Source organism: Orbicella franksi, chromosome 12 (assembly GCF_964199315.1).
Source record: "Orbicella franksi chromosome 12, jaOrbFran1.1, whole genome shotgun sequence".
Classification (NCBI taxonomy): Eukaryota; Metazoa; Cnidaria; class Anthozoa; order Scleractinia; family Merulinidae; genus Orbicella; species Orbicella franksi.
Window position 1 is genome coordinate 23308676 of NC_138156.1, and position 26673 is coordinate 23335348.

Genomic DNA, 26673 nt, shown 5'->3' on the forward strand with positions numbered 1-26673 from the left:
ATTAAGGATTTTACGGAACCACAACGGCAACGGCAACGGGAACGCCACTGAACAAAAGAATTGAGCAGTACAATGGCTGTGCACGTGCGTTATGATTCTTTGTACATTTCTCTGCCGTCTGCATTTCTCTGCAAGACAGCAACGTGAAATGACCAAATTTTGTGTTGTCTGGAGAACGTGAACCACGACGGCCAATTGTTTTAAATTCTTATTTCAAATTTATCGCTGTGTTTCGGATTTAGTTTTGCGATAGTTTTGACGGTGATAAACAAAGTAAATGACTTTAGAGTATCGCGAGATTCGTAGGTAAAATATAAATTCATTTATCAATCGACGTTGCCCTCGGCGTCGCCGTCGTGGTTTAGTAAACTCCCTAATGTCAACCGCAGCGCGCGCGTGGCGCTTAAAATAAACCATGCCTTGCGTGAAGCGCAGAACGTGTGCGCGCTAACAAAAGTAGGCACCGTTTTTAAGTTATTTGGTAGACGTAGATCAAGACTGAACAATGATTTTATTTTAAGTTTCTATTTGGACTGCAACGTTTTCTGACTATCATACTCGATCTCACATCGCCATGCATATAAAACGAAGCATTAATAAGATAATAAAGAGTTACTTTGTTCTCAGTTTAGATCAGTCGTCTCTGGAGTCATTGAAGTAAACTATTTCTTCCCCTTTGTCGAAAATATTTCTTTTTAAAGGGGATAAAATACCCAAAGGAACGAATCATCCCCTTACACCATGCAGGAATATCAATTGATATTGATAGGAACTTTAGAAGGAGAAACTCGCAATTGACTTCGCTTGGGGGTAGGGCGGGAGGGGCGGGGGCAGGGTTGAAGGGGAGTGGGGTATGAATTGCATAGTAGCTCATGCATGTTCAAACATAGAAGAGCTCTCAATATAAAGTTGGTAAAGTTTATTGCCACTTTCATAGAGCTATTTTACATGCTTCGTCATTAGATTAACATTCAAAAACTAAGTATTGAAAATGACAAAAAATTCTTCGGCACCGACTTTCCTTTATAACATAGAGGTTAAAATTACTGAAATTGACTGAACTTGGAGCATGAACATTAAGATAGAACCTACAGTTACTCGAGTTTCACTCTTGCAGCGATCGAAATTGGAGCATATATATAATCACTGAATTAGGAGTGGCTCTAAAGGACGACATTTGTACTCAACTTTTTTCATTGTTCACCTAATATGTTCAAATGTTCTGAGGTATAAATAGATTTTTCAAGACTGTCTAAGATGACCAGAAACGTCAGAAAGTCTATCCGAGGACGTACGAAGTTTATCGAGTTTTTCAAGAGGTCCGGCATCACATCATATATTTTTTCAAATGGATTGTCCACCATCAACCGATGCTGGAACACATCAACTTTTGCCCTTTATGTTACAAACAATTTATCGTACGTTCCCTAAAAAGGGAAGGATCGATTGATATTACAATTAATGACTGCTTATACTTATTGCATAACAGGGCAATTTAATCCTTTATCAATTATAATATTGGTTATATAACTAGCTATTCGACGGCCACGTAGGTTGTAACTCAGGCGTGTTACATTCATTATTAACATCAACTACATCGTTTTTGACTAACTAAAACAAAACCTTGCATGGCACAAATTCAAGAATGGATCCCTGGGAATACTTCAAGCAGCGACATTTCCGCCAAAACCACCACTCCGGGAAAGTTTGGGAGCACCGTAATATTTCGGACCTAGCAATCAAGACATAACAAATCAATATTTCACTTAGTACTTGTTCTGCACTATAAACTATCGCCGGCTTCCCGAGAATTTTAATATTTTATGTTATTGGTGATTGACAGCGCGGAAAGGGAGCAGAAGGAAATATTACAGCTACCGTTTTCTTTTCGCGAGCCTTAAGTCTGTGTCAGCGAGCTCATGTCCCACACATTTCGATTATCGCCCGTTACATCTGGAGGAGGGAAAGAAGAGAGATGCGGGCTATTCTTTTGAATCTTTGAATGTTCTACTTCTAAATTACTGTCGACCATTTATAAGACGCTGCACATTACATCCGAGATTGTAAACGCCTAGGTTTCATAAGACGGTGCAAACTTTGCCACGGTAACTTTTAAGACAAGTCTGATGGAATGTTTACTCTCGGAGTAATTTGTAGAAACATTTTCAAAATATTGTAAGACAAAAAAAGGAGTTCTTTACCATCTTAATAGAATGTCCGGAATACAAATAGCAAATAGCAAAAAGTACTCACTCTCTTTAAAAACTTCCAAGTCGACATAAGGCAAATCGCTGCACTGCACATCATCATTTAAAGTATCCCTAATCCTTCGCATGAAAACCTTGGGCTGAATAGTGAAAACGCCGTCTGAGTTGTCACATATCACTCGAGCTAGATTACAGTTTCTTATCTCGTCCAGTTGTTTTATGGGAAATCCGGTGAGAGGGTCGTCATTCTCATACCAGAAGCGATCACCACGGCGCGTGTTGTTAAACTGTGTGAGAAGCAGACAGGTGGCGGTTCGTCCCAACGCACTGCCTGCTAGAATGTTTTCACTCAATATTCCCGCAAATATATCGATGTCCTCGACAGTTCGGTAAGTACCTTCCAGTCTTACCCGCTGAGCAAATGGTATATCTGTAAGATCATTGAAGTTTGTACCTGTAGCTGCAGGACCACCACAAAGTGTTGAAAACTGGATATACCCTGGTAAGCCATGATCTCGTCCACGCTGCATGTTTATAGCAGCAAGGTCACCACGAAAGCCATCACCTGGTCCTGGTATTATCAGGTTTTCCAACACTGCCAAAGCAATGTTCCTACGAGAAGGAAAAATCACTAAATTATTGTCAAATGCGATTTTTTGGACAATCGTTTTCAACTGTTTGGAGAATGTTGTGCATGCAAGTCGGAACTTGCTATTAAGATCATTATATTTAAACAAATCTACTCATGAATTTGGTGTCCTTTCAACAGCTGCTGTTATCAAAATAACTTAATTTACAGTTAAGGCCCTGAAAAATCGATGCACGTTAACGACAGAGAAGGAACATTCTGACAGCGAAGTTACTATACTGACCAAGTTGTAAGATACAAAACTATTCATTAGGAAACTTACACAGGAAGCGCAGAAACAAAGTCAACACCCTCACAAATGAAAAGTTCACGCACACGCGCGCGCATACAAAATTTGTCATGTTATAAGACGCTCATTGACCGAGTGAGGTCAACGTTTAATAGTTTGGAGGAATAGTGTCTTTTAGTCAGAAGATCTCTTTGAGAAGTACTGTATTGCATTTAAATCACCCTCACTTTTAATTTAAGTTACAGTTCAAGGGCTGCTGAAAGACAATCGAGAAATGAAGGTTTTGCTTTGCGATTGTCAATCAGTTTATTTTGTCTTACAAACCAAGGCTGAACAAACACATACCGATCAAAATCGAGGGCTCTTTCCAAAGCCAATCCAAGATATATGCCTGTATAGGGATTGACTCCTAACTCTAGTTCGTAGAGCACTGCTGGGTCAAAAAACGTGACTACAGATTCATTCAGGCGGTTCCCTCCACGAACTCCATCCGCCAATGTAAAGGTTTCCCGAATCAGAGTGTGGCCTATTCTTAAGGCAGCCGTAGAGAATACGTTGAACATTGAAGCCTTTGTGAAAGGATCGTAACCGCCAAAGAGTGTTCCAGGTGCCTCCAACGCAACTCCTGCTTCTTTCCTCTGAAACAGAAAACGGTCGTTTGTTCTTAATATCCATTCACTTGGAGAAAAGCCACGCTTGCATGCAGTAGTTCGTGCGCGGCTTGGGCAAGTCTAGTTTGATCTCAGAATCTCTTAGATTGTACGGTGTACTGCTGATGCTAAATAGGTTTCGCAGGTGTGTACGCCGTTGTTAATATCCATTCACTTGGAGCGTCCCGGATCAAAATAAAATTCAGCAATTGATTCATGCTTTGGTGTGTCTCGCTGAGATATGGTGCAGGGGCGAAGTTTTGCCGAAAGCACGAAACAAGCTTACGAAATGCCCGAAGGAGACCACTCTAATGCAGTCACGGCTGAGTACTTTTTACATGTTACACTGACTGGAAGTGCATAACTTGCTGATTTACGTATTTTACACATTTTTAAACTTAAATATCTCAGGGACGAATACAGATATTTGCAAACGGTAAACGGCGTTTTTTATCTTTCGTGGAATTCTATGTGATTAAGCTCAAAATTCAAGGGGTAAAATTTGATCATAGTACCACTTTAAGTTTGTGGATGAGTCCTTTTTGTGATCAAGTAACCATTGAACGGAACTTCCTTATAATTCAGGAGTTACAAATAAATATATATCTAGGATTTTTTCCCATTGAGAAAAGAAAGGACGAATTGTTACATTATGTTCTTCCATCTGGGTCTTACCAAAGCTAGACTGGGAATGAGTGTTGGCAACCATTCATTATATGTAATGTGTTGCATACAGGCACCAACGATTCGGCGTCCCTCTTGATACAGTTTCTCGTCATCATACCATGGATTTAATAAGTGTAGGATATTGACAATACGGTTGTGTTCACGAGCCCACAGAGCGTGCATTGCCATTAAAGCTGTCAAACAAGAGAACAGAATGGTTATTTAAATAAAGTTAAGTAAAAATTCATTTTTGCATTACTACGCCACCCGATTGGCTTACAAAACTTGCGCCACTTTTTCATTTAATCAGAAGTGAAACCAAAACCAATCGTCACTCGCTCGCTCATGTTTTCCCGCGCGCTTCGCGTCAGCTACATGCATGTACTTCGAGTTTTGATTGGTCCACTATATTGTCTGTGTCATTTGTGATTTGCTAAAATGATAACTTTGATTTTGGTTTTACGTAACTCATCTGCAAACCGCTTCAAGCCAAATTCAAATAAACTAGTTCATTTGTCATTTATGACTTCAAATACAGTGATTGAGAATTTATGTATACCTGCCGGTGAGTACTACAAGGTATTTGTGTTTAATTGTTCAGTTTTATTATGAACCTCAACTTTATCGCTAAGTTCAGTTACGTCTTTTATTTCTCCCACCTTGATTTTCATTCACCCGAGGATCACCAGCTCTGAAACAAGGTTCAGCTGTAACATTTTCGGATCTACAGAAGCCTGCTTCACCGCCCGCAGATTCAGCCGCCGGTAGAACTGGTAATTGATAAATGTCAGGAAAGGCTTCAACCAGAAGTTCTCCCCCTGTGAATTTGCGAAGGCTGTTCGCGTTTTCGAGATCTGAGCCGTACACATTTGATGAATCAAGGTAAGAGGTTATCTCGTTTATCTGTAGTAGAAAAATTTAGTTTATTTAGGTTAGAGACAACTATTCATTTTGCTAAGCACGCTAAACTGTTTATAATCCAAGGAAACTGCAGAATTACATAGAATACAACGATTTCCACTAATCCCTAAGTCTTAACAGGGGAGATAACTAATAACATGGCAAGCTTACCCAAAATGATCTATTTTTTTTCTTTATCAGAACTTTGTTACTACTTACTTTTTGAAGGAAGATATATTCACACAGTAGCTTTATCAAATAGATGATAGTATAGCTATCCCTTTTCACGTTGTCCTTAAAGATAACTAGCTACTGAGTAACATAATATTATTTCAAGTATTATTTAATGCGGTCATTAAAATTTTTGCGAGAAGCTAGTGTAGTTAACGTTTGCTGAAGTCTTTCTTTGTCTAGCCACTTTGTTCTATGCATGTTTGTTTTTTTTTCTTATTCGACTCTGTGAAACCAAAGTGGCCTGCATGACATGTGCATTATGTGAAGTCATGATTAAGTAACTGATCTATTAGGCACATATGATAAGAAAGTTGACCATATATGAACTGCGTGTAATTTAGAAAAAGAAACTGACCAATGTGTGATCTCAGAAGATTAGAAACTGTCCTATGTATCATCAAGGATAACAACTGACCTGGTTGCCATTATCGTCCCGTTCTGACCTGGAGAGAGGAGTACATTTTGCGCTTGGATCACTCAATAGATTATTCCCGCTGGTGATGTTGACTCCAAAGCAGTCAGGCTTATCAAACAGGCTGGGACAAGCGTCCTGGCTCCCGCCACAATCGTTTTGTGGGTCCACCCCTACAGTAAACTCAGTTAGCGTGAGGTCATGGTCCAAAAATTGACCCCACGTCATTACCAAGTGGGTAAAATCGGCTTGGGCTCCAACACTGTCAAACACTTTCTTGCTAACTTGTCTTGCGTTTGGAAGGGGAAATGCTTCGCCGGAGGGTGCTTGGAAGGTCGAGAATTGCCGAGGTTGGAAGTCTGGCTCATACGCATCGGGAAGGAGACGACGATGCGGTGTAAAGGTGGCTCCGGTTGTAATGTTGCAGAGATTGTTGCATGTGCCATCAAACGTGCGATACTTGCCGTGTTTAAGACATAATAATCTTTTGGCGAGTGAAACCTCGCAGTTTGTGAGGCTCAGCGTATCCAGCAGTAGTTGCCCAGAAGAAGAAACTTGCGCTTGAGGCGTTTCATACCAGCCAATGACAAGTAGCATTCCAAAGAGAAAGCTGCAATAGAGAAAAGAGAGACAAATTGAAAGTTAAACATCACAGTGTATTTATGGGCTCCATGACAAATTATCATCGGCTCATATAATATATGCCTTTTAAGATTAGTTACATTTTTCTATTATTACTACTACTACTACTACTACTACTACTACTACTACTACTATTATTATTATTATTATTATTATTATGACGTCTTAAATGTTACCATGTCTTATAATATATGACAAAATAACGATAATAAGTGGTAACTATCGTTATTAAAAACTGGATCGTGGAACAATGTAATTCAAGAGTTTTCTTTGGCTTAGCGGCCATCGTGGTATATGAGCAGTAATAACCCGCTCTACAAATATGGGAAGTATACGCGTAAATGTTTGGGGCGTTTTAGTTCTTATTTTAGTTTAATTTTTCTACAGTTTAGGGCCATTTAAAAACATCATTCCATCAGCGCTTGTTGGTAACGTTATGATTATAGCCATCTCGACGTTGGTTACACACCTTGTTGGTTATCTACCATCTCATATCAAAGGCTTGGTCGTGGAGTAAGTGTTAATTATATTACCGAAAGGATGGACGGATGGGAGGAAGGAAGACAATAAAGAAGGAAAGACTGAGTAAATAAAAATGTCAATGGATCATAATTCGGTAGATGGACGAACTTAATGTCCCACGGCAACTAAACTTTGACCACCTGTATTTATCCAATTTTGGAATTTTCTTGTCCGTATTACCAAAATGTAACTTTCATACAGTTATTTTGAAAGTTTTACGACTTCATAGTAGCATTTCTGCGTTCCGTGTCTAGTGGTAGGGTCTTTGAACAAAACAAAAAGGTGGCGAATCCAAGATGGGACCTGCATGAATAACATGCCGTAGTAATCATGTCATATGACGTCATCATCTCATACTGCTTTTGCTAAGAAAAAATTGTACGGACGAACGATATATCCCGTAAGTTTTATTATTGTTGAATATTCCTGAAGTAACAGAAGAAAGGGGGAGATGAGGGGAAGGGAGGCGGAGATCCCGGTCGCAGAAAGTCAAAGAAAGTTCGCTTTGAAATTAATGGTGCTTACAGCTCTAGGAGTGACAGTTACTCTGTAAGAGGGGGCTATTTAACTAGTTGCTTTACATTTGTGCTTAGTTTATTGGAGCACTAGTTTTCTGTTTTCTGCGTATAATGTCAAAACGCATGTTTGGATTAAGGAAAAGCATCTAAACCTATCGAGGCATAACCGAAAGGACTTTTGTGATATTTCTTCAAACGATGAAAGAAGAGGATTTTAGCCCTGCTCTGCATTTTGAGCACTATATACCGACATGGTGACCCATCGTATACTGTATACTCTTTATTTCAAGGCAAAACAACTTGGTATACTATTTTCATTTAAACACACAAGGAATCTTGGGGCATGGAGCTGTGAGATGTTGGCTAGTTCGACTCAAAAACGTTTCAAAGTCTAAGTTGAACGTTAGCGATACTGTGCGGTATCACCAAGATAACATCGATTTATTCATCGTAACTTAAACATACCTTGTGGTGTACATTTTGCTTTTGGCTAATGGCTCTCACTTTTCACCTGTTGAATCACAGAGAGTATTACATCAATACTGGCAAACTAATTCATACTACCTGTATTCTATAGTGCCATCAGTGGGTCACTGAAACAGTATGTGACATTAACAACACGAAATACAGGCTAAAACCATCGACACAAATTCGGCAAACTGGTAGTTTTAGCCTCAGTTTGCTATGATTTAGGTCCAAATTTAAAAGACTAAGGCACTTTTTCGTTTCATTAATAATTATTTACCCCTGACCTTACTCAAAGAAGTAAAAAGAACAAAGTTGTCATTTGTTAGAGCCCCTTTAAGGTGGCCAGAGACAACAAAATAGCCTTTGCTTGCAAGGGCCACTGTTTGAAGTTAGCGAATTGAGAACTCAAAAACAAGGGCTACAAATGTGCAAGTAAAGTTACCAAGTAAGATAAAACATGAATAAATGAATCAAGGGGAAGATTAAAACTTTCATGAATTCTGATGCCCTTTAAAGGAAACATTCTTGGGAACCAAAAAAATATATTTCGCTCTACAAGCCTCTTTAGTCGCACTTATTACTTTTTCCTTGCTTCTACAGCAGAAATTTAAATTTGAACATCAGACTAAGAAAATGTATCGTGCATATATGTAATCGTACAATACCTGTTACTTGGAGAGGAGAACTCAAGAGAGAACAGAACGATTCCGTCAAGAAGCTCAGATCTTCAGCGGAGAACGTTGCTTGCTGTGGTGAAATGAGTTGATCGTGTTCCCTTTTATTTGTTACGGTGTGCAAGGTATTGACAGTCATTAGTCATCAAATAACAAAAGCACTTTAAACTTTAAAGCCGATATCTAAAGTTGCCCGTGGTCCGTGCAGAACCATTTTCAGATTTTCACGCAAGCGGCAGCATGTAGCTGAAAGCAATATCACCCTGATTTGTTTGTTTTTTATACATGATGTGACGAAATCACTTTAATGTTCTTTGTATCATTCATAACAAAATGGAAATCGATACAGCAGTTATGATATTGCTGAAACCGCAATACCAATGGTTATGTGGACTTTGAAGTTCTCATGGAACAAAAAGAAATTAATTGTTTTGTTATATAACTAAGAATGATGTTATGAGCGCGTGACGAGGGCGTTTGCCACAAAAGGTCAAAAACCTAACGGTGTGTGAAACGAAAGAATTATCCGTGCGTTTATTTGCATTTATTTGTTTTTATTGCTTTTTTTCTTTTCTAGTCTTTTTTTTTCTTTGTGAAGCTTGTTCTGACTCGAAGGAGTGAGTTACGTAACAACATCCACTTTGGGTTTAAGTTACGCGTGTCTTTGTATGTTGATGTTGTGCGCATGCTTAATCCTGAATCCGGTCGGTGATATTGGTTCAAGAATACATCTCTTTGTACGTAATTGACACATTATGAGAGCAGTTTTGTTTTCAAAAGGCAATATAACAAATTAGTTTTTGAAAACTATGTGGTTGGTCTTTTACGTAACAGAGCTTCCCTTTCCGCACATGTCACGCGACTAGAGTGAACGAGCTAAACTATTGAGGGTTTTAAGCGGAAACGCAGGTTTGTTTTTGTAGATATTGTCGGATGAACACTCCGATTAAAAGGACGTTGCTATAACACTGTTATTCGATCTGGGTTGATTCCAAACTTGCACAGGATGTTCAAATAAGTGGCAAAAATATTCTATTTTTTCAATTGTCGTTGTAATTATACCTCATAAATTAAATTTTAATTATGTTGACGTCGATCGTCATTAGCCCACGTCAGAGACTGATGGACTAACAAGTATTGGTGTAGTTCCTCGATCTGTGTACTACTGCCTACTTGGCAAGATTTTCGTCCTGAAAGTAAAAACTACATATGTCTCAAAATAAATAACCGAAAATCTAAATAATGGAAGTTAGTTTTTGCGTATGTATACTAAAGTTTATCGTCGAAGTTTATTTCATTCTTTTTGAAAATAATTATTTCATATTTGGGCATTAAGTATCACTTTTATTACACGGTATTTTACTTATTTACTTGTGGTAGTAAGCCTTTCAAAAGGCCAGAGCGAGAATACGTAAGATTGTTGGGAGTCGGTCCTGAAATGCAAACATATCTTCCACTTTTATATTATTTATTTACTTTTTCAATTTGTAAAGGCACGGTATCCTTTAGCTTTTAGCTTCATTGACATGTCACTATTTGTTCGGGCATGAGTGAATAATGTAAGACGCCGTAAATACACGTATTCTTCTAGAAGCTTGGCAGAAATTTATGATGTCACGACATTGTACAAAGCGTTCGATACCGTTCACGAAAGTTGGTCATTAGTAGTAAGCTGAACGTGCATACAATTGTCAAACAAATAGGTTAATTTGTGTAATAACGTTTATAGTCATCATAGTGGAGTAGGTATAGATGGTTAAATAAAGATTGGTTAAAGTGCACAAATGAAAATTATCTCATGTTCATCTTTCAGACATGCATTGGACGAATTTTTCCACACGATCTCACCCAACAATTGAGCTCTACATATCAGTTTTTATCCGCACTAATTACATTATTACGCAATATTGGTGAGTTTTACGATGTGCTTTTGATATTTCACTGATAAGTAAACTGAGAAGATAGCTGAGTATTGATCAGAATATCTATGTTGTAGTTTGTTTTACTGACGAATACGCTTTGTTTATAAAAACAATATATGTTACGACTGAAGTAACAATACAATCTGTTAAAGAGAACAACTACCTGACTACAAATTTCGCACCTGTTTAACAAGATTGAGCTGGACTTGCATAACACGATAAAGGATTCAAGCTCACCAAAAAACTATTTCTCACTTGGGCCAAAGCTTCTATATGTGTTCTTATTTAACTAGATAGAAACACGGACGGAAAATGTTTTCTCCTAATTACCTACCATGTCTTTCAGTTAAAGCTGCGTACCAGACAATAAACTTTTATCTCCTATTGTCTTCGTTCGTTCCTTTAATTCGTGTGTGCTTTTGAAGGAACCTGGAAAAAGCAATTTATGAAATACTCATCAGCTGTCCTTCTTTCTCTCTGTTTCCATCTGTTGCTTCACTTTCCCCGACGGTCTTACTCACGACCGGAAAACTTTTCGTGAACATGAACATCTAAAATTCGGAAACAATGAAAGCGTGTACACGCACTGGAGGAATGGGTGGATGAGAAAGAGGCAACATACTACGACAAAAACAACGTTTCTCCAATAATTATCACTGATTATTTTAATACAAAGGTGCACCATAAAAATAATACCCCAAACAGGGGTAAAGAGAGAAATAACTAGTCCACATTTCGTGAAGACATGTTTGCAAGGTTTTCAAATGCCATGAACTCAGACTTCGAAATTTAAATAAACGACTTATCCGCTACAGTCCACAATAAGCTGCCTCGACACTCGAAAGACCGCAATATTGCATAACACTTGAAAAAAAGCACATGGATAAACATGGAGATGACATCATTCGCCCCTGAAGAATTCTTTTTTTTTCGGAGGGGGGACAGATTGGTGTCTCCAGAAACAACAGTAGAAGACCATCCTATTGCGCGATGATGTTATACCATAAACTGCCACTTGTAAGTCCTGCCGCTTATAAGCTACTCCGATTATAGGCTCGTCTACCCGCAAACAAGTTATTACTTTCAATTATAAGCCCCCCCGGATATAAGCCCCCCTCTAGTTTTAAATAATATAATCTCGATTTATTATTTTGATCAACACGGTAGCTCCTTGCGAAACATTTTTTTCTCCGTTTTTAAGCCCATTTAAAACTCCTTACGATGTTGTATAAGCCCATGCCTTATAAGCCACTGTTTACGGTAATTAAATCAATTATTGCTATAACATTAGTCCAGAAAAATTACCCACTCAGTGACTCTTCCCTGTCTTGCTAGAAACCACCATTGAAGTTCTCATAAACAAAGCTACTAGAATTGTTTAAATCAAACCCTTGATAAAATTAGGCTTGATATCACATTTCTTAAGGTGAAAAAAATTCTATTTATCAATATACTTTTTGCTGAGCATTGTGAACAAACAGACTTGATGGGTTAACCCGAATCACAACTGTTAAGAGTCCACTGAACGCTGCTATGTGTACTTCCAGAGGCTTTTACTTCGCAATAAATAACTCTTGCACGTCTTGCGTGCCTATGTTTGTACGTGCTAGAACTTTAGTAAAACGCCACTTTAGACACTTTCATGTGACTAACTTCCATCCTCTGATTCAAGAATGTTAAATGTGGATTTGGCCTCATTTGATAGAAATTCAGTCAGTGACTATAGTTATTTACCTGTAAAGTACTGTGTACTTAACACATTCAGTTTTTTTCGTGAGAACTCATCACAGTCGTAACGATCAAAACAGTTCAAAACTTCAACCTTAAAATAAACCTTGTACAACGCTTTTGGAGGTCCAGGAGAAAGTCTTAATGATAATGAAAAGATCCATCGGTTTAACAGAGCAAGCCACTCTCATCATCCACAAATCAAGGCCGATCTAAATCTGGACAACAACAGGCGCGTATCTTGGAATGGCTACGAGAGAACTTACTGACCAAATGGGGTAAGAGAGGTAACATGATAATCATTGTCTGCAGAGGCGCCTAGTAGCATACATTTACATTTACACGTTATCTCGGTGAACGAATGAATAAACGAACTGACGAGCGAACGAACCGCGCACGCAAATATTGTGCTGTGCAAATATTGCAGTCAGGTACTTGTTCTCTTTCACGTATTGTAAAGTAAATTCAATTGTAACATATACATAAACAAAGTTTATTCGTCAGTAAAACAAACCAGAACAAAACCTTATCGTATAAGTCACCAAACAGAGGCGAATACAAGGGAGGGGTTGAGGTGATCGCAATTTACAGAAAGCCCTTCTCTTACTATAAACGACAAGGCCGTAGAACAAGTAACTTCAGCTGAATCCCTTGAAGTCTATATTGACCAAAGTTTAAATTGAGAATGCCATATTGAAAATGTCTAAATAGATTGCTTCGGCCATTGATGCAATTAAGCGAATTCGGCATTATATCTCATTTAATATTTTTATCAAAGTTTATTTTTAGCCTTGTTGAGCCACACTTGGATTATTGTAATGTGGTGTGGGGAATCTTAAACGTAGAGCCTTGCGGAAAAGCTCCAAAGGCTTCAAAATCGCGCAGCTAGTATCTAAATCTCAGCGGAGCAATGATAGTAATTTGGATCATGCGTTCCGGGCATTAGGGTGACACAATCTCTGTTATCAAAGATTAGACAAGAAATCTATCATGACGTAAAAGAAATTGCATGATAAGACACCATATTATCTGCGATCAAGATTTGTTCATCGCGACAATGCGAGTGCTTATCGTTTGAGGAATACTGAAAACAAAATAATTCTTCCACAACCTCACACTGATCGTCTGAAGAGAAGTTTTTCGTACTGTGGAGCTCAGTTTTGGAACAACTTACCTATAGAACTAGGACAAGTAACTTCATTAACCGAGTTCGAGACTTAACTGAGTCGCCACAGTTTTAAGTAAATTTTTCCTACACGGCCTCCATGAAAAGCAGTTTCTTATTATTTGTTTGGAAGTTTTATTCTTTGACTGTAGTTAGCAAGATATAGGTAGCTAGTTGATTATCATAAATAAATTGATGGAAATACCGTGTGTATAAATAAAGTTATCGTACCGTATCGTATCGTAAGGTGTACAAACCCCCACCCACCCGCCACCCCCATTTGAGAAATTCCTGGATCCACCCCTGCACCAATATTGCGTAATGATGTAATTAGTGTCGAGCTGACATGAAGAGCTCAATCGTTGGGTGAGAGGTGTAAAAAAGTGGTCCGTTTGAAAAATTGGTCCGGTGATTGTTAACAATGGCCTCCAAACTGTGTTTATTGTAGACAACAGTGAGCATGTTTGGATTACGTTTGTCTGAGTCATGGGGAACGATTTATTTTGGTCAAATTTGTCAAAATGCCGGAGCAAAAAATTCAAACTTCAGTTTACCCTGCATGGTGTTTCACCGAGCCAATTCGAGCGCGCGTTATAATGAAACTTTATTAGAACAACTTGCAATGACCAAGGTTCATTAAATTCAGGCCTCTGTTAAGGACGGTGCTTACTAAATACAAAGGTTTTTGCGCCAGATTAGGAAAATTAGATCTTTGCAAGCGCTATTGGAATCCACAAACAAAAATTGGGGTAACCTGCCGGCCAAGCATTTTTTCGAGATAATTAGCCTTGAAACTCAATAAAACTGCTGACATCAGCATTTCTGTGAAAAATGTATACACAGATTTCCTTAGAATTCGCCTTTACATACAGAAAAGCAAACACATTTTTAAAGATATTAAAACAGCATGGTAAATTGTAACATAAAAACCATTTTTGATATGTTTTTAATGACAAAATCGTTGCAACAACGCTTTTAGTGTCTCTGACAGCCTTCCTCTGTTTCAGCTAAAATACAGTCTAAATACCTTTTGCGCACAACCCGAAACTAATGACGTGTTTAATAGGCTTGCAACTTTCATTTCATAACATAAAATATAGGGGTAACCACGCGTTTTTTAAAGTTATTGATCTTTTTTGAAACCTTTTACGGTGCCCGTTACATTATTTTTTCTCTCACCTCCTCAGTAAGTAAAACATTTGCGTATCTCGCACTTGTTTTCCGCGAGCACGACGCCATCTGCAGGTACATGTTTACAGTTGGATTTTAGTATAATTTTCGACAGATAGCAGCTAGTTTTTCAGGTGGAAGACGTTAACTGTTGGTGGTTAGCTGTATGCTGCTATTCTGGTATTCCTGGTTTAAGTACATGTTCATTAAATTTGATTTGGTCACAGTAGGAAAATTTTGCTTTCATCAGTCGTATACTTGGTAGCGTAGTTGACTGCGTCAATTAAGGATTTTACGGAACCACGACGGCAACGGCAACGGCAACGGGAACGCCACTGAACAAAAGAATTGAGCAGTACAATGGCTGTGCACGTGCGTTATAATTCTTGGTACATTTCTCTGCCGTCTGCATTTCTCTGCAAGACAGCAACGTGAGATGACCAAATTTTGTGCTGTCTGGAGAACATAAACCACGACGGCCAATTTTTTTACATTCTTATTTCAAATTTATCGCTGTTCCGGATTTAGTTTTGCGATAGTTTTGACAGTGATAAACAAAGTAAATGACTTTAGAGTATCGCAAGATTCGTAGGTAATAAAATATAAATTCATTTATTAATCGACGTTGTCCTTGGCGTCGCCGTCGTGGTTTAGTAAACTCCCTAATGTCAACCGCAGCGCGCGTGGCGCTTAAAATAAACCATGCCTTGCGTGATGCGCAGAACGTTTGTCCACTAACAAAAATAGGCACTGTTTTTGAGTTATTTGGTAGACGTAGATCAAGACTGAACAATGAATTTTTTTACGTTTCTATTTTGACTACAACGTTTTCTGACCATCATACTCGATCTCACATCGCCATGCATATAAAACGAAGCATTAATAAGATAATAAAGAGTCACTTTGTTCTCATTTTAGATCAGTCGTCTCTGGAGTCATTGGAGTAAACTATTTCTTCCCCTTTGTCGAAAATATATCTTTTTAAAGGGGATACCCAAAGGAACGAATCATCTCCTTACACCATGCAGGAATATCAATCGATATTGATAGGAACTTTAGAAGGAGAAACTCGCAATTGACTTCGCTTGGAGGTGGAGGGGCGGGCAGGGGGGGCGGCGACGAGAGTGGAGAGAAATGGGGCATAACTTGCATAGTAACTCATGCATGTTCAAACATAGAAGAACTCACAGTATAAAGTTGCTAAAGTTTATTGCCACTTTCATAGAGCTATTTTACATGCTTCGTTATTAGATTAACATTCAAAAACTAAGTATTGAAATTAAATAGCAAAAAAATCTTGGGTAGCGACTATCCTTTATAACATAGAGGGTAAAATTACTGAAATTAACTGAATTTGGAGCCTGAACATTATGATAGAACCTAAAGTTACTCGAGTTTCACTCTTGCAGCGATCGAAATTGGAGCATGTATATAATCACTGAATTAGGAGTGGCTCTAAAGGACGACATTTGTACTCAACTTTTTTCATTGTTGACCTAATATGTCCAAATGTTCTGAGGTATAAATAGATTTTTCAAGACTGTCTAAGATGACCAGAAACGTCAGAGAGTCTATCCGAGGACGTACGAAGTTTATCGAGTTTTTCAAGAGGTCCGGCATCACATCATATATTTTTTCAAATGGATTGTCCACCATCAACCGATGCTGGAACACATCAACTTTTGCCCTTTATGTTACAAACAATTTATCGTACGTTCCCTAAAAAGGGAAGGATCGATTGATATTACAATTAATGACTGCTTATACTTATTGCCTAACAGGGCAATTTAATCCTTTATCAATTATAATATTGGTTATATAACTAGCTATTCGACGGCCACGTAGGTTGTAACTCAGGCGTGTTACATTCATTATTAACATCAACTACATCGTTTTTGACTAACTAAAACAAAACCTTGCATGGCACAAATTCAAGAATGGATCCCTGGGAATACTTCAAGCAGCGACATTTCCGCCAAAACCACCACTCCGGGAAAGTTTGGGAGCACCGTAATATTTCGGACCTAGCAATCAAGACATAACAAATCAATATTTCACTTAGTACTTGTTCTGCACTGTAAACTATCGCCGGCTTTCCGAGAATTTTAATATTTTATGTTATTGGTGGTTGACAGCGCGGAAAGGGAGCAGAAGGAAATATTACAGCTACCCTTTTCTTTTCGCGAGCCTTAAGTCTGTGTCAGCGAGCTCATGTCCCACACATTTCGATTATCGCCCGTTACATCTGGAGGAGGGAAAGAAGAGAGATGCGGGCTATTCTTTTGAATCTTTGAATGTTCTACTTCTAAATTACTGTCGACCATTTATAAGACGCTGCACATTACATCCGAGATTGTAAACGCCTAGGTTTCATAAGACGGTGCAAACTTTGCCACGGTAACTTTTAAGACAAGTTTGATGGAATGTTTACTCCCAAAGTAATTTGCAGAAACATTTTCAAAATATTGTAAGAAAAAAAAAAAGAATTCTTTACCATCTTAATAGAATGTCTGGAATACAAATAGCAAATAGCAAAAAGTACTTACTCTCTTTAAAAACTTCCAAGTCGACATAAGGCAAATCGCTGCAGGACACATCATCATTTGGAGTATCCCTAAGCCTTCGCATGAAAACCTTGGGCTGAATAGTGAAAACGCCGTCTGAGTTGTCACATATCACTCGAGCTAGATTACAGTTTCTTATCTCGTCCAGTTGTTTTATGGGAAATCCGGTGAGAGGGTCGTCATTCTCATACCAGAAGCGATCACCACGGCGCGTGTTGTTAAACTGTGTGAGAAGCAGACAGGTGGCGGTTCGTCCCAACGCACTGCCTGCTAGAATGTTTTCACTCAATATTCCCGCAAATATATCGATGTCCTCGACAGTTCGGTAAGTACCTTCCAGTCTTATCCGCTGAGCAAATGGTATATCTGTAAGATCATTGAAGTTTGTACCTGTAGCTGCAGGACCACCACAAAGTGTTGAAAACTGGATATACCCTGGTAAGCCATGATCTCGTCCACGCTGCATGTTTATAGCAGCAAGGTCACCACGAAAGCCATCGCCTGGTCCTGGAATTATGAGGTTTTCCAACACTGCCAAAGCAATGTTCCTACGAGAATGAAAATCACTAAATTATAGTTAAATGCGATTTTTTGGACAATCGTTTTCAACTGTTTGGAGAATGTTGTGCATGCAAGCCGGAACTTGCTATTAAGATCATTATATTTAAACAAATCTACTCATGAATTTGGTGTCCTTTCAACAGCTGCTGTTATCAAAATAACTTAATTTACAGGTAAGGCCCTGAAAAATCGATGCACGTTAACGACAGAGAAGGAACATTCTGACAGCGAAGTTACTATACTGACCAAGTTGTAAGATACAAAACTATTCATTAGGAAACTTACACAGGAGGCGTAGAAACAAAGTCAACACCCTCACAAATGAAAAGTTCACGCACACGCGCGCGCATACAAAATTTGTCATGTTATAAGACGCTCATTGACCGAGTGAGGTCAACGTTTAATAGTTTGGAGGAATAGTGTCTTTTAGTCAGAAGATCTCTTTGAGAAGTACTGTATTGCATTTAAATCACCCTCACTTTTAATTTAAGTTACAGTTCAAGGGCTGCTGAAAGACAATCGAGAAATGAAGGTTTTGCTTTGCGATTGTCAATCAGTTTATTTTGTCTTACAAACCAAGGCTGAACAAACACATACCGATCAAAATCGAGGGCTCTTTCCAAAGCCAATCCAAGATATATGCCTGTATAGGGATTGACTCCTAACTCTAGTTCGTAGAGCACTGCTGGGTCAAAAAACGTGACTACAGATTCATTCAGGCGGTTCCCTCCACGAACTCCATCCGCCAATGTAAAGGTTTCCCGAATCAGAGTGTGGCCTATTCTTAAGGCAGCCGTAGAGAATACGTTGAACATTGAAGCCTTTGTGAAAGGATCGTAACCGCCAAAGAGTGTTCCAGGTGCCTCCAACGCAACTCCTGCTTCTTTCCTCTGAAACAGAAAACGGTCGTTTGTTCTTAATATCCATTCACTTGGAGAAAAGCCACGCTTGCATGCAGTAGTTCGTGCGCGGCTTGGGCAAGTCTAGTTTGATCTCAGAATCTCTTAGATTGTACGGTGTACTGCTGATGCTAAATAGGTTTCGCAGGTGTGTACGCCGTTGTTAATATCCATTCACTTGGAGCGTCCCGGATCAAAATAAAATTCAGCAATTGATTCATGCTTTGGCGTGTCTCGCTGAGATATGGTGCAGGGGCGAAGTTTTGCCGAAAGCACGAAACAAGCTTACGAAATGCCCGAAGGAGACCACTCTAATGCAGTCACGGCTGAGTACTTTTTACATGTTACACTGACTGGAAGTGCATAACTTGCTGATTTACGTATTTTACACATTTTTAAACTTAAATATCTCAGGGACGAATACAGATATTTGCAAACGGTAAACGGCGTTTTTTATCTTTCGTGGAATTCTATGTGATTAAGCTCAAAATTCAAGGGGTAAAATTTGATCATAGTACCACTTTAAGTTTGTGGATGAGTCCTTTTTGTGATCAAGTAACCCTTTGAACGGAACTTCCTTATAATTCAGAAGTTACAAATAAATATATATCTAGGATTTTTTCCCATTGAGAAAAGAAAGGACGAATTGTTACATTATGTTCTTCCATCTGGGTCTTACCAAAGCTAGACTGGGAATGAGTGTTGGCAACCATTCATTATATGTAATGTGTTGCATACAGGCACCAACGATTCGGCGTCCCTCTTGATACAGTTTCTCGTCATCATACCATGGATTTAATAAGTGTAGGATATTGACAATACGGTTGTGTTCACGAGCCCACAGAGCGTGCATTGCCATTAAAGCTGTCAAACAAGAGAACAGAATGGTTATTTAAGTAAAGTTAAGTAAAAATTCATTTTTGCATTACTACGCCACCCGATTGGCTTACAAAACTTGCGCCACTTTTTCATTTAATCAGAAGTGAAACCAAAACCAATCGTCACTCGCTCGCTCATGTTTTCCCGCGCGCTTCGCGTCAGCTACATGCATGTACTTCGAGTTTTGATTGGTCCACTATATTGTCTGTGTCATTTGTGATTGGCTAAAATGATAACTTTGATTTTGGTTTTACGTAACTCATCTGCAAACCGCTGCAAGCCAAATTCAAATAAACTAGTTCATTTGTCATTTATGACTTCAAATACAGTGATTGAAAATTTATGTATACCTGCCGGTGAGTACTACAAGGTATTTGTTTTTAATTGTTCAGTTTTATTATGAACCTCAACTTTATCGCTAAGTTCAGTTACGTCTTTTATTTCTCCCACCTTGATTTTCGTTCACCCGAGGATCACCAGCTCTGAAACAAGGTTCAGCTGTAACATTTTCGGATCTACAGAAGCCTGCTTCACCGCCCGCAGATTCAGCCGCCGGTAGAACTGGTAATTGATAAATGTCAGGAAAGGCTTCAACCAGAAGTTCTCCCCCTGTGAATTTGCGAAGGCTGTTCGCGTTTTCGAGATCTGAGCCGTACACATTTGATGAATCAAGGTAAGAGGTTATCTCGTTTATCTGTAGTAGAAAAATTTAGTTTATTTAGGTTAGAGACAACTATTCATTTTGCTAAGCACGCTAAACTGTTTATAATCCAAGGAAACTGCAGAATTACATAGAATACAACGATTTCCACTAATCCCTAAGTCTTAATAGGGGAGATAACTAATAACATGGCAAGCTTACCTAAAACGATCTATTTTTTTTCTTTATCAGAACTTTGTTACTACTTACTTTTTGAAGGAAGATATATTCACACAGTAGCTTTATCAAATAGATGATAGTATAGCTATCCCTTTTCACGTTGTCCTTAAAGATAACTAGCTACTGAGTAACATAATATTATTTCAAGTATTATTTAATGCGGTCATTAAAATTTTGCGAGAAGCTAGTGTAATTAACGTTTGCTGAAGTCTTTCTTTGTCTAGCCACTTTGTTCTATGAATGTTTTTTTTTTTTCTTATTCGACTCTGTGAAACCAAATTGGCCTGCATGACATGTGCATTATGTGAAGTCATGATTAAGTAACTGATCTATTAGGCACATATGATAAGAAAGTTGACCATATATGAACTGCGTGTAATTTAGAAAAAGAAACTGACCAATGTGTGATCTCAGAAGATTAGAAACTGTCCTATGTATCATCAAGGATAACAACTGACCTGGTTGCCATTATCGTCCCGTTCTGACCTGGAGAGAGGAGTACATTTTGCGCTTGGATCACTCAATAGATTATTCCCGCTGGTGATGTTGACTCCAAAGCAGTCAGGCTTATCAAACAGGCTGGGACAAGCGTCCTGGCTCCCGCCACAATCGTTTTGTGGGTCCACCCCTACAGTAAACTCAGTTAGCGTGAGGTCATGGTCCAAAAATTGACCCCACGTCATTACCAAGTGGGTAAAATCGGCTTGGGCTTCAACACTGTCAAACACTTTCTTGCTAGCTTGTCTTGCATTTGGAAGGGGAAATCGTTCACCGGAGGGTGCTTGGAAGGTCGAGAATTGCCGAGGTTGGAAGTCTGGCTCATACGCATCGGGAAGGAGACGACGATGCGGTGTAAAGGTGGCTCCGGTTGTAATGTTGCAGAGATTGTTGCATGTGCCATCAAACGTGCGATACTTGCCGTGTTTAAGACATAATAATCTTTTGGCGAGTGAAACCTCGCAGTTTGTGAGGCTCAGCGTATCCAGCAGTAGTTGCCCAGAAGAAGAAACTTGCGCTTGAGGCGTTTCATACCAGCCAATGACAAGTAGCATTCCAAAGAGAAAGCTGCAATAGAGAAAAGAGAGACAAATTGAAAGTTAAACATCACAGTGTATTTATGGGCTCCATGACAAATTATCATCGGCTCATATAATATATGCCTTTTAAGATTAGTTACATTTTTCTATTATTACTACTACTACTACTACTACTACTACTACTACTACTACTATTATTATTATTATTATTATTATTATGACGTCTTAAATGTTACCATGTCTTATAATATATGACAAAATAACGATAATAAGTGGTAACTATCGTTATTAAAAACTGGATCGTGGAACAATGTAATTCAAGAGTTTTCTTTGGCTTAGCGGCCATCGTGGTATATGAGCAGTAATAACCCGCTCTACAAATATGGGAAGTATACGCGTAAATGTTTGGGGCGTTTTAGTTCTTATTTTAGTTTAATTTTTCTACAGTTTAGGGCCATTTAAAAACAACATTCCATCAGCGCTTGTTGGTAACGTGATGATTATAGCCATCTCGACGTTGGTTACACACCTTGTTGGTTATCTACCATCTCATATCAAAGGCTTGGTCGTGGAGTAAGTGTTAATTATATTACCGAAAAGATGGACGGATGGGAGGAAGGAAGACAATAAAGAAGGAAAGACTGAGTAAATAAAAATGTCAATGGATCATAATTCGGTAGATGGACGAACTTAATGTCCCACGGTAACTAAACTTTGACCACCTGTATTTATCCAATTTTGGAATTTTCTTGTCCGTATCACCAAAATGTAACTTTCATACAGTTATTTTGAAAGTTTTACGACTTCATAGTAGTATTTCTGCGTTCCGTGTCTAGTGGTAGGGTCTTTGAACAAAACAAAAAGGTGGCGAATCCAAGATGGGACCTGCATGAATAACATGCCGTAGTAATCATGTCATATGACGTCATCATCTCATACTGCTTTTGCTAAGAGAAAATTGTACGGACGAACGATATATCCCGTAAGTTTTATTATTGTTGAATATTCCTGAAGTAACAGAAGAAAGGGGGAGATGAGGGGAAGGGAGGCGGAGATCCCGGTCGCAGAAAGTCAAAGAAAGTTCGCTTTGAAATTAATGGTGCTTACAGCTCTAGGAGTTACAGTTACTCTGTAAGAGGGGGCTATTTAACTAGTTGCTTTACATTTGTGCTTAGTTTATTGGAGCACTAGTTTTGTGTTTTCTGCGTATAATGTCAAAACGCATGTTTGGATTAAGCAAAAGCAGCTAAACCTATCGAGGCATAACCGAAAGGACTTTTGTGATATTTCTTCAAACGATGAAAGAAGAGGATTTTAGCCCTGCTCTGCATTTTGAGCACTATATACCGACATGGTGACCCATCGTATACTGTATACTCTTTATTTCAAGGCAAAACAACTTGGTATACTATTTTCATTTAAACACACAAGGAATCTTGGGGCATGGAGCTGTGAGATGTTGGCTAGTTCGACTCAAAAACGTTTCAAAGTCTAAGTTGAACGTTAGCGATACTGCGCGGTATCACCAAGATAACATCGATTTATTCATCGTAACTTAAACATACCTTGTGGTGTACATTTTGCTTTTGGCTAATGGCTCTCACTTTTCACCTGTTGAATCACAGAGAGTATTACATCAATACTGGCAAACTAATTCATACTACCTGTATTCTATAGTGCCATCAGTGGGTCACTGAAACAGTATGTGACATTAACAACACGAAATACAGACTAAAACCATCGACACAAATTCGGCAAACTGGTAGTTTTAGCCTCAGTTTGCTATGATTTAGGTCCAAATTTAAAAGACTAAGGCACTTTTTCGTTTCATTAACAATTATTTACCCCTGACATTACTCAAAGAAGTAAAAAGAACAAAGTTGTCATTTGTTAGAGCCCCTTTAAGGTGGCCAGAGACAACAAAATAGCCTTTGCTTGCAAGGGCCACTGTTTGAAGTTAGCGAATTGAGAACTCAAAAACAAGGGCTACAAATGTGCAAGTAAAGTTATCAAGTAAGATAAAACATGAATAAATGAATCAAGGGGAAGATTAAAACTTTCATGAATTCTGATGCCCTTTAAAGGAAACATTCTTGGGAACCAAAAAAAAATATTTCGCTCTACAAGCCTCTTAAGTCGCACTTATTACTTTTTCCTTGCTTCTACAGCAGAAATTTAAATTTGAACATCAGACTAAGAAAATGTATCGTGCATATATGTAATCGTACAATACCTGTTACTTGGAGAGGAGAACTCAAGAGAGAACAGAACGATTCCGTCAAGAAGCTCAGATCTTCAGCGGAGAACGTTGCTTGCTGTGGTGAAATGAGTTGATCGTGTTCCCTTTTATTTGTTACGGTGTGCAAGGTATTGACAGTCATTAGTCATCAAATAACAAAAGCACTTTAAACTTTAAAGCCGATATCTAAAGTTGCCCGTGGTCCGTGCAGAACTATTTTCAGATTTTCACGCAAGCGGCAGCATGTAGCTGAAAGCAATATCACCCTGATTTGTTTGTTTTTTATACATGATGTGACGAAATCACTTTAATGTTCTTTGTATCATTCATAACAAAATGGAAATCGATACAGCAGTTATGATATTGCTGAAACCGCAATACCAATGGTTATGTGGACTTTGAAGTTCTCATGGAACAAAAAGAAATTAAGTGTTTTGTTATATAACTTAGAATGATGTTATGAGCGCGTGACGAGGGCGTTTGCCACAAAAGGTCAAAAACCAAACGGTGTGTGAAACGAAAGAATTATCCGTGCGTTTATTTGCATTTATTTGTTTTTATTGCTTTTTTTCTTTTCTAGTCTTTTTTTTTCTTTGTGAAGCTTGTTCTGACTCGAAGGAGTGAGTTACGTAACAACATCCACTTTGGGTTTAAGTTACGCGTGTCTTTGTATGTTGATGTTGTGCGCATGAATCCTGAATCCTGAATCCGGTCGGTGATATTGGTTCAAGAATACATCTCTTTGTACGTAATTGACACATCATGAGAGCAGTTTTGTTTTCAAAAGGCAATATAACAAATTAGTTTTTGAAAACTATGTGGTTGGTCTTTTACGTAACAGAGCTTCCCTTTCCGCACATGTCACGCGACTAGAGTGAACGAGCTAAACTATTGAGGGTTTTAAGCGGAAACGCAGGTTTGTTTTTGTAGATATTGTCGGATGAACACTCCGATTAAAAGGACATTGCTATAACACTGTTATTCGATCTGGGTTGATTCCAAACTTGCACAGGATGTTCAAATAAGTGGCAAAAATATTCTATTTTTTCAATTGTCGTTGTAATTATACCTCATAAATTAAATTTTAATTATGTTGACGTCGATCGTCATTAGCCCACGTCAGAGACTGATGGACTAACAAGTATTGGTGTAGTTCCTCGATCTGTGTACTACTGCCTACTTGGCAAGATTTTCGTCCTGAAAGTAAAAACTACATATGTCTCAAAATAAATAACCGAAAATCTAAATAATGGAAGTTAGTTTTTGCGTATGTATACTAAAGTTTATCGTCGAAGTTTATTTCATTCTTTTTGAAAATAATTATTTCATATTTGGGCATTAAGTATCACTTTTATTACACGGTATTTTACTTATTTACTTGTGGTAGTAAGCCTTTCAAAAGGTCAGAGCGAGAATACGTAAGATTGTTGGGAGTCGGTCCTGAAATGCAAACATATCTTCCACTTTTATATTATTTATTTACTTTTTCAATTTGTAAAGGCACGGTATCCTTTAGCTTTTAGCTTCATTGACATGTCACTATTTGTTCGGGCATGAGTGAATAATGTAAGACGCCGTAAATACACGTATTCTTCTAGAAGCTTGGCAGAAATTTATGATGTCACGACATTGTACAAAGCGTTCGATACCGTTCACGAAAGTTGGTCATTAGTAGTAAGCTGAACGTGCATACAATTGTCAAACAAATAGGTTAATTTGTGTAATAACGTTTATAGTCATCATAGTGGAGTAGGTATAGATGGTTAAATAAAGATTGGTTAAAGTGCACAAATGAAAATTATCTCATGTTCATCTTTCAGACATGCATCGGACGAATTTTTTCACACGATCTCACCCAACAATTGAGCTCTACATATCAGCTTTTATCCGCACTAATTACATTATTACGCAATATTGGTGAGTTTTACGATGTGCTTTTGATATTTCACTGAGAAGTAAACTGAGAAGATAGCTTAGTATTGATCAGAATATCTATGTTGTAGTTTGTTTTACTGACGAATAAGCTTTGTTTATAAAAACAATATATGTTACGACTGAAGTAACAATACAATCTGTTAAAGAGAACAACTACCTGACTACAAATTTCGCACCTGTTTAACAAGATTGAGCTGGACTTGCATAACACGATAAAGGATTCAAGCTCACCAAAAAACTATTTCTCACTTGGGCCAAAGCTTCTATCTGTGTTCTTATTTAACTAGATAGAAACACGGACGGAAAATGTTTTCTCCTAATTACCTACCATGTCTTTCAGTTAAAGCTGCGTACCAGACAATAAACTTTTATCTCCTATTGTCTTCGTTCGTTCCTTTAATTCGTGTGTGCTTTTGAAGGAACCTGGAAAAAGCAATTTATGAAATACTCATCAGTTGTCCTTCTTTCTCTCTGTTTCCATCTGTTGCTTCACTTTCCCCGACGGTCTTACTCACGACCGGAAAACTTTTCGTGAACATGAACATCTAAAATTCGGAAACAATGAAAGCGTGTACACGCACTGGAGGAAGGGGTGGATGAGAAAGAGGCAACATACTCCGACAAAAACAACGTTTCTCCAATAATTATCACTGATTATTTTAATATAAAGGTGCGCCATAAAAATAATACCCCAAACAGGCGTAAAGAGAGAAATAACTAGTCCAGCTTGGTTCTCACTTGCTTCAGCCAAAGTTCTGTTTCATTTCAGGCCAATGTTGCTAATCAGTTTATGGCCTGACGAATTTTTTAACTGGTCCGATACTTAAACCCGTTCTTCAAGGTGGGGAAGCCAGAGCAATATCAGTTTAATATTTACTCAGAACTATGCTCTTCTCTAAAGGTAATAGTCAAGATTAAACAAA

The 26673-nt window shown here is 38.3% G+C and overlaps 2 protein-coding genes across 3 annotated transcripts; both read right to left on the reverse strand.

The window, feature by feature from the left end:
* Positions 1-823: 823 nt before the first annotated feature.
* LOC145464229 (peroxidasin homolog) lies at positions 824-8859 on the reverse strand. 2 transcript variants are annotated; one of them, XM_081448061.1, is made up of 8 exons: positions 8763-8859; positions 8095-8140; positions 5951-6557; positions 5061-5304; positions 4411-4595; positions 3431-3723; positions 2254-2819; positions 824-1732 (listed from the first exon to the last, which is right to left on the reverse strand). In XM_081448061.1, the coding sequence occupies exons 2-8, from the start codon at positions 8106-8108 to the stop codon at positions 1665-1667; spliced, it is 1977 nt and encodes a 658-aa protein (XP_081304187.1). In that variant the 5' UTR covers positions 8109-8140; positions 8763-8859; the 3' UTR covers positions 824-1664. The 2 variants fall into 2 exon arrangements, with proteins under 2 accessions (XP_081304187.1, XP_081304188.1); XM_081448062.1 differs by having other exon boundaries at positions 8095-8128; positions 8758-8846.
* A 7077-nt stretch (positions 8860-15936) lies between these two features.
* LOC145464264 (peroxidasin homolog) lies at positions 15937-23906 on the reverse strand. Its single transcript, XM_081448098.1, has 8 exons — positions 23810-23906; positions 23142-23187; positions 20998-21604; positions 20110-20353; positions 19460-19644; positions 18479-18771; positions 17303-17868; positions 15937-16780 (listed from the first exon to the last, which is right to left on the reverse strand). The coding sequence occupies exons 2-8, from the start codon at positions 23153-23155 to the stop codon at positions 16713-16715; spliced, it is 1977 nt and encodes a 658-aa protein (XP_081304224.1). The 5' UTR covers positions 23156-23187; positions 23810-23906; the 3' UTR covers positions 15937-16712.
* Positions 23907-26673: the final 2767 nt, after the last annotated feature.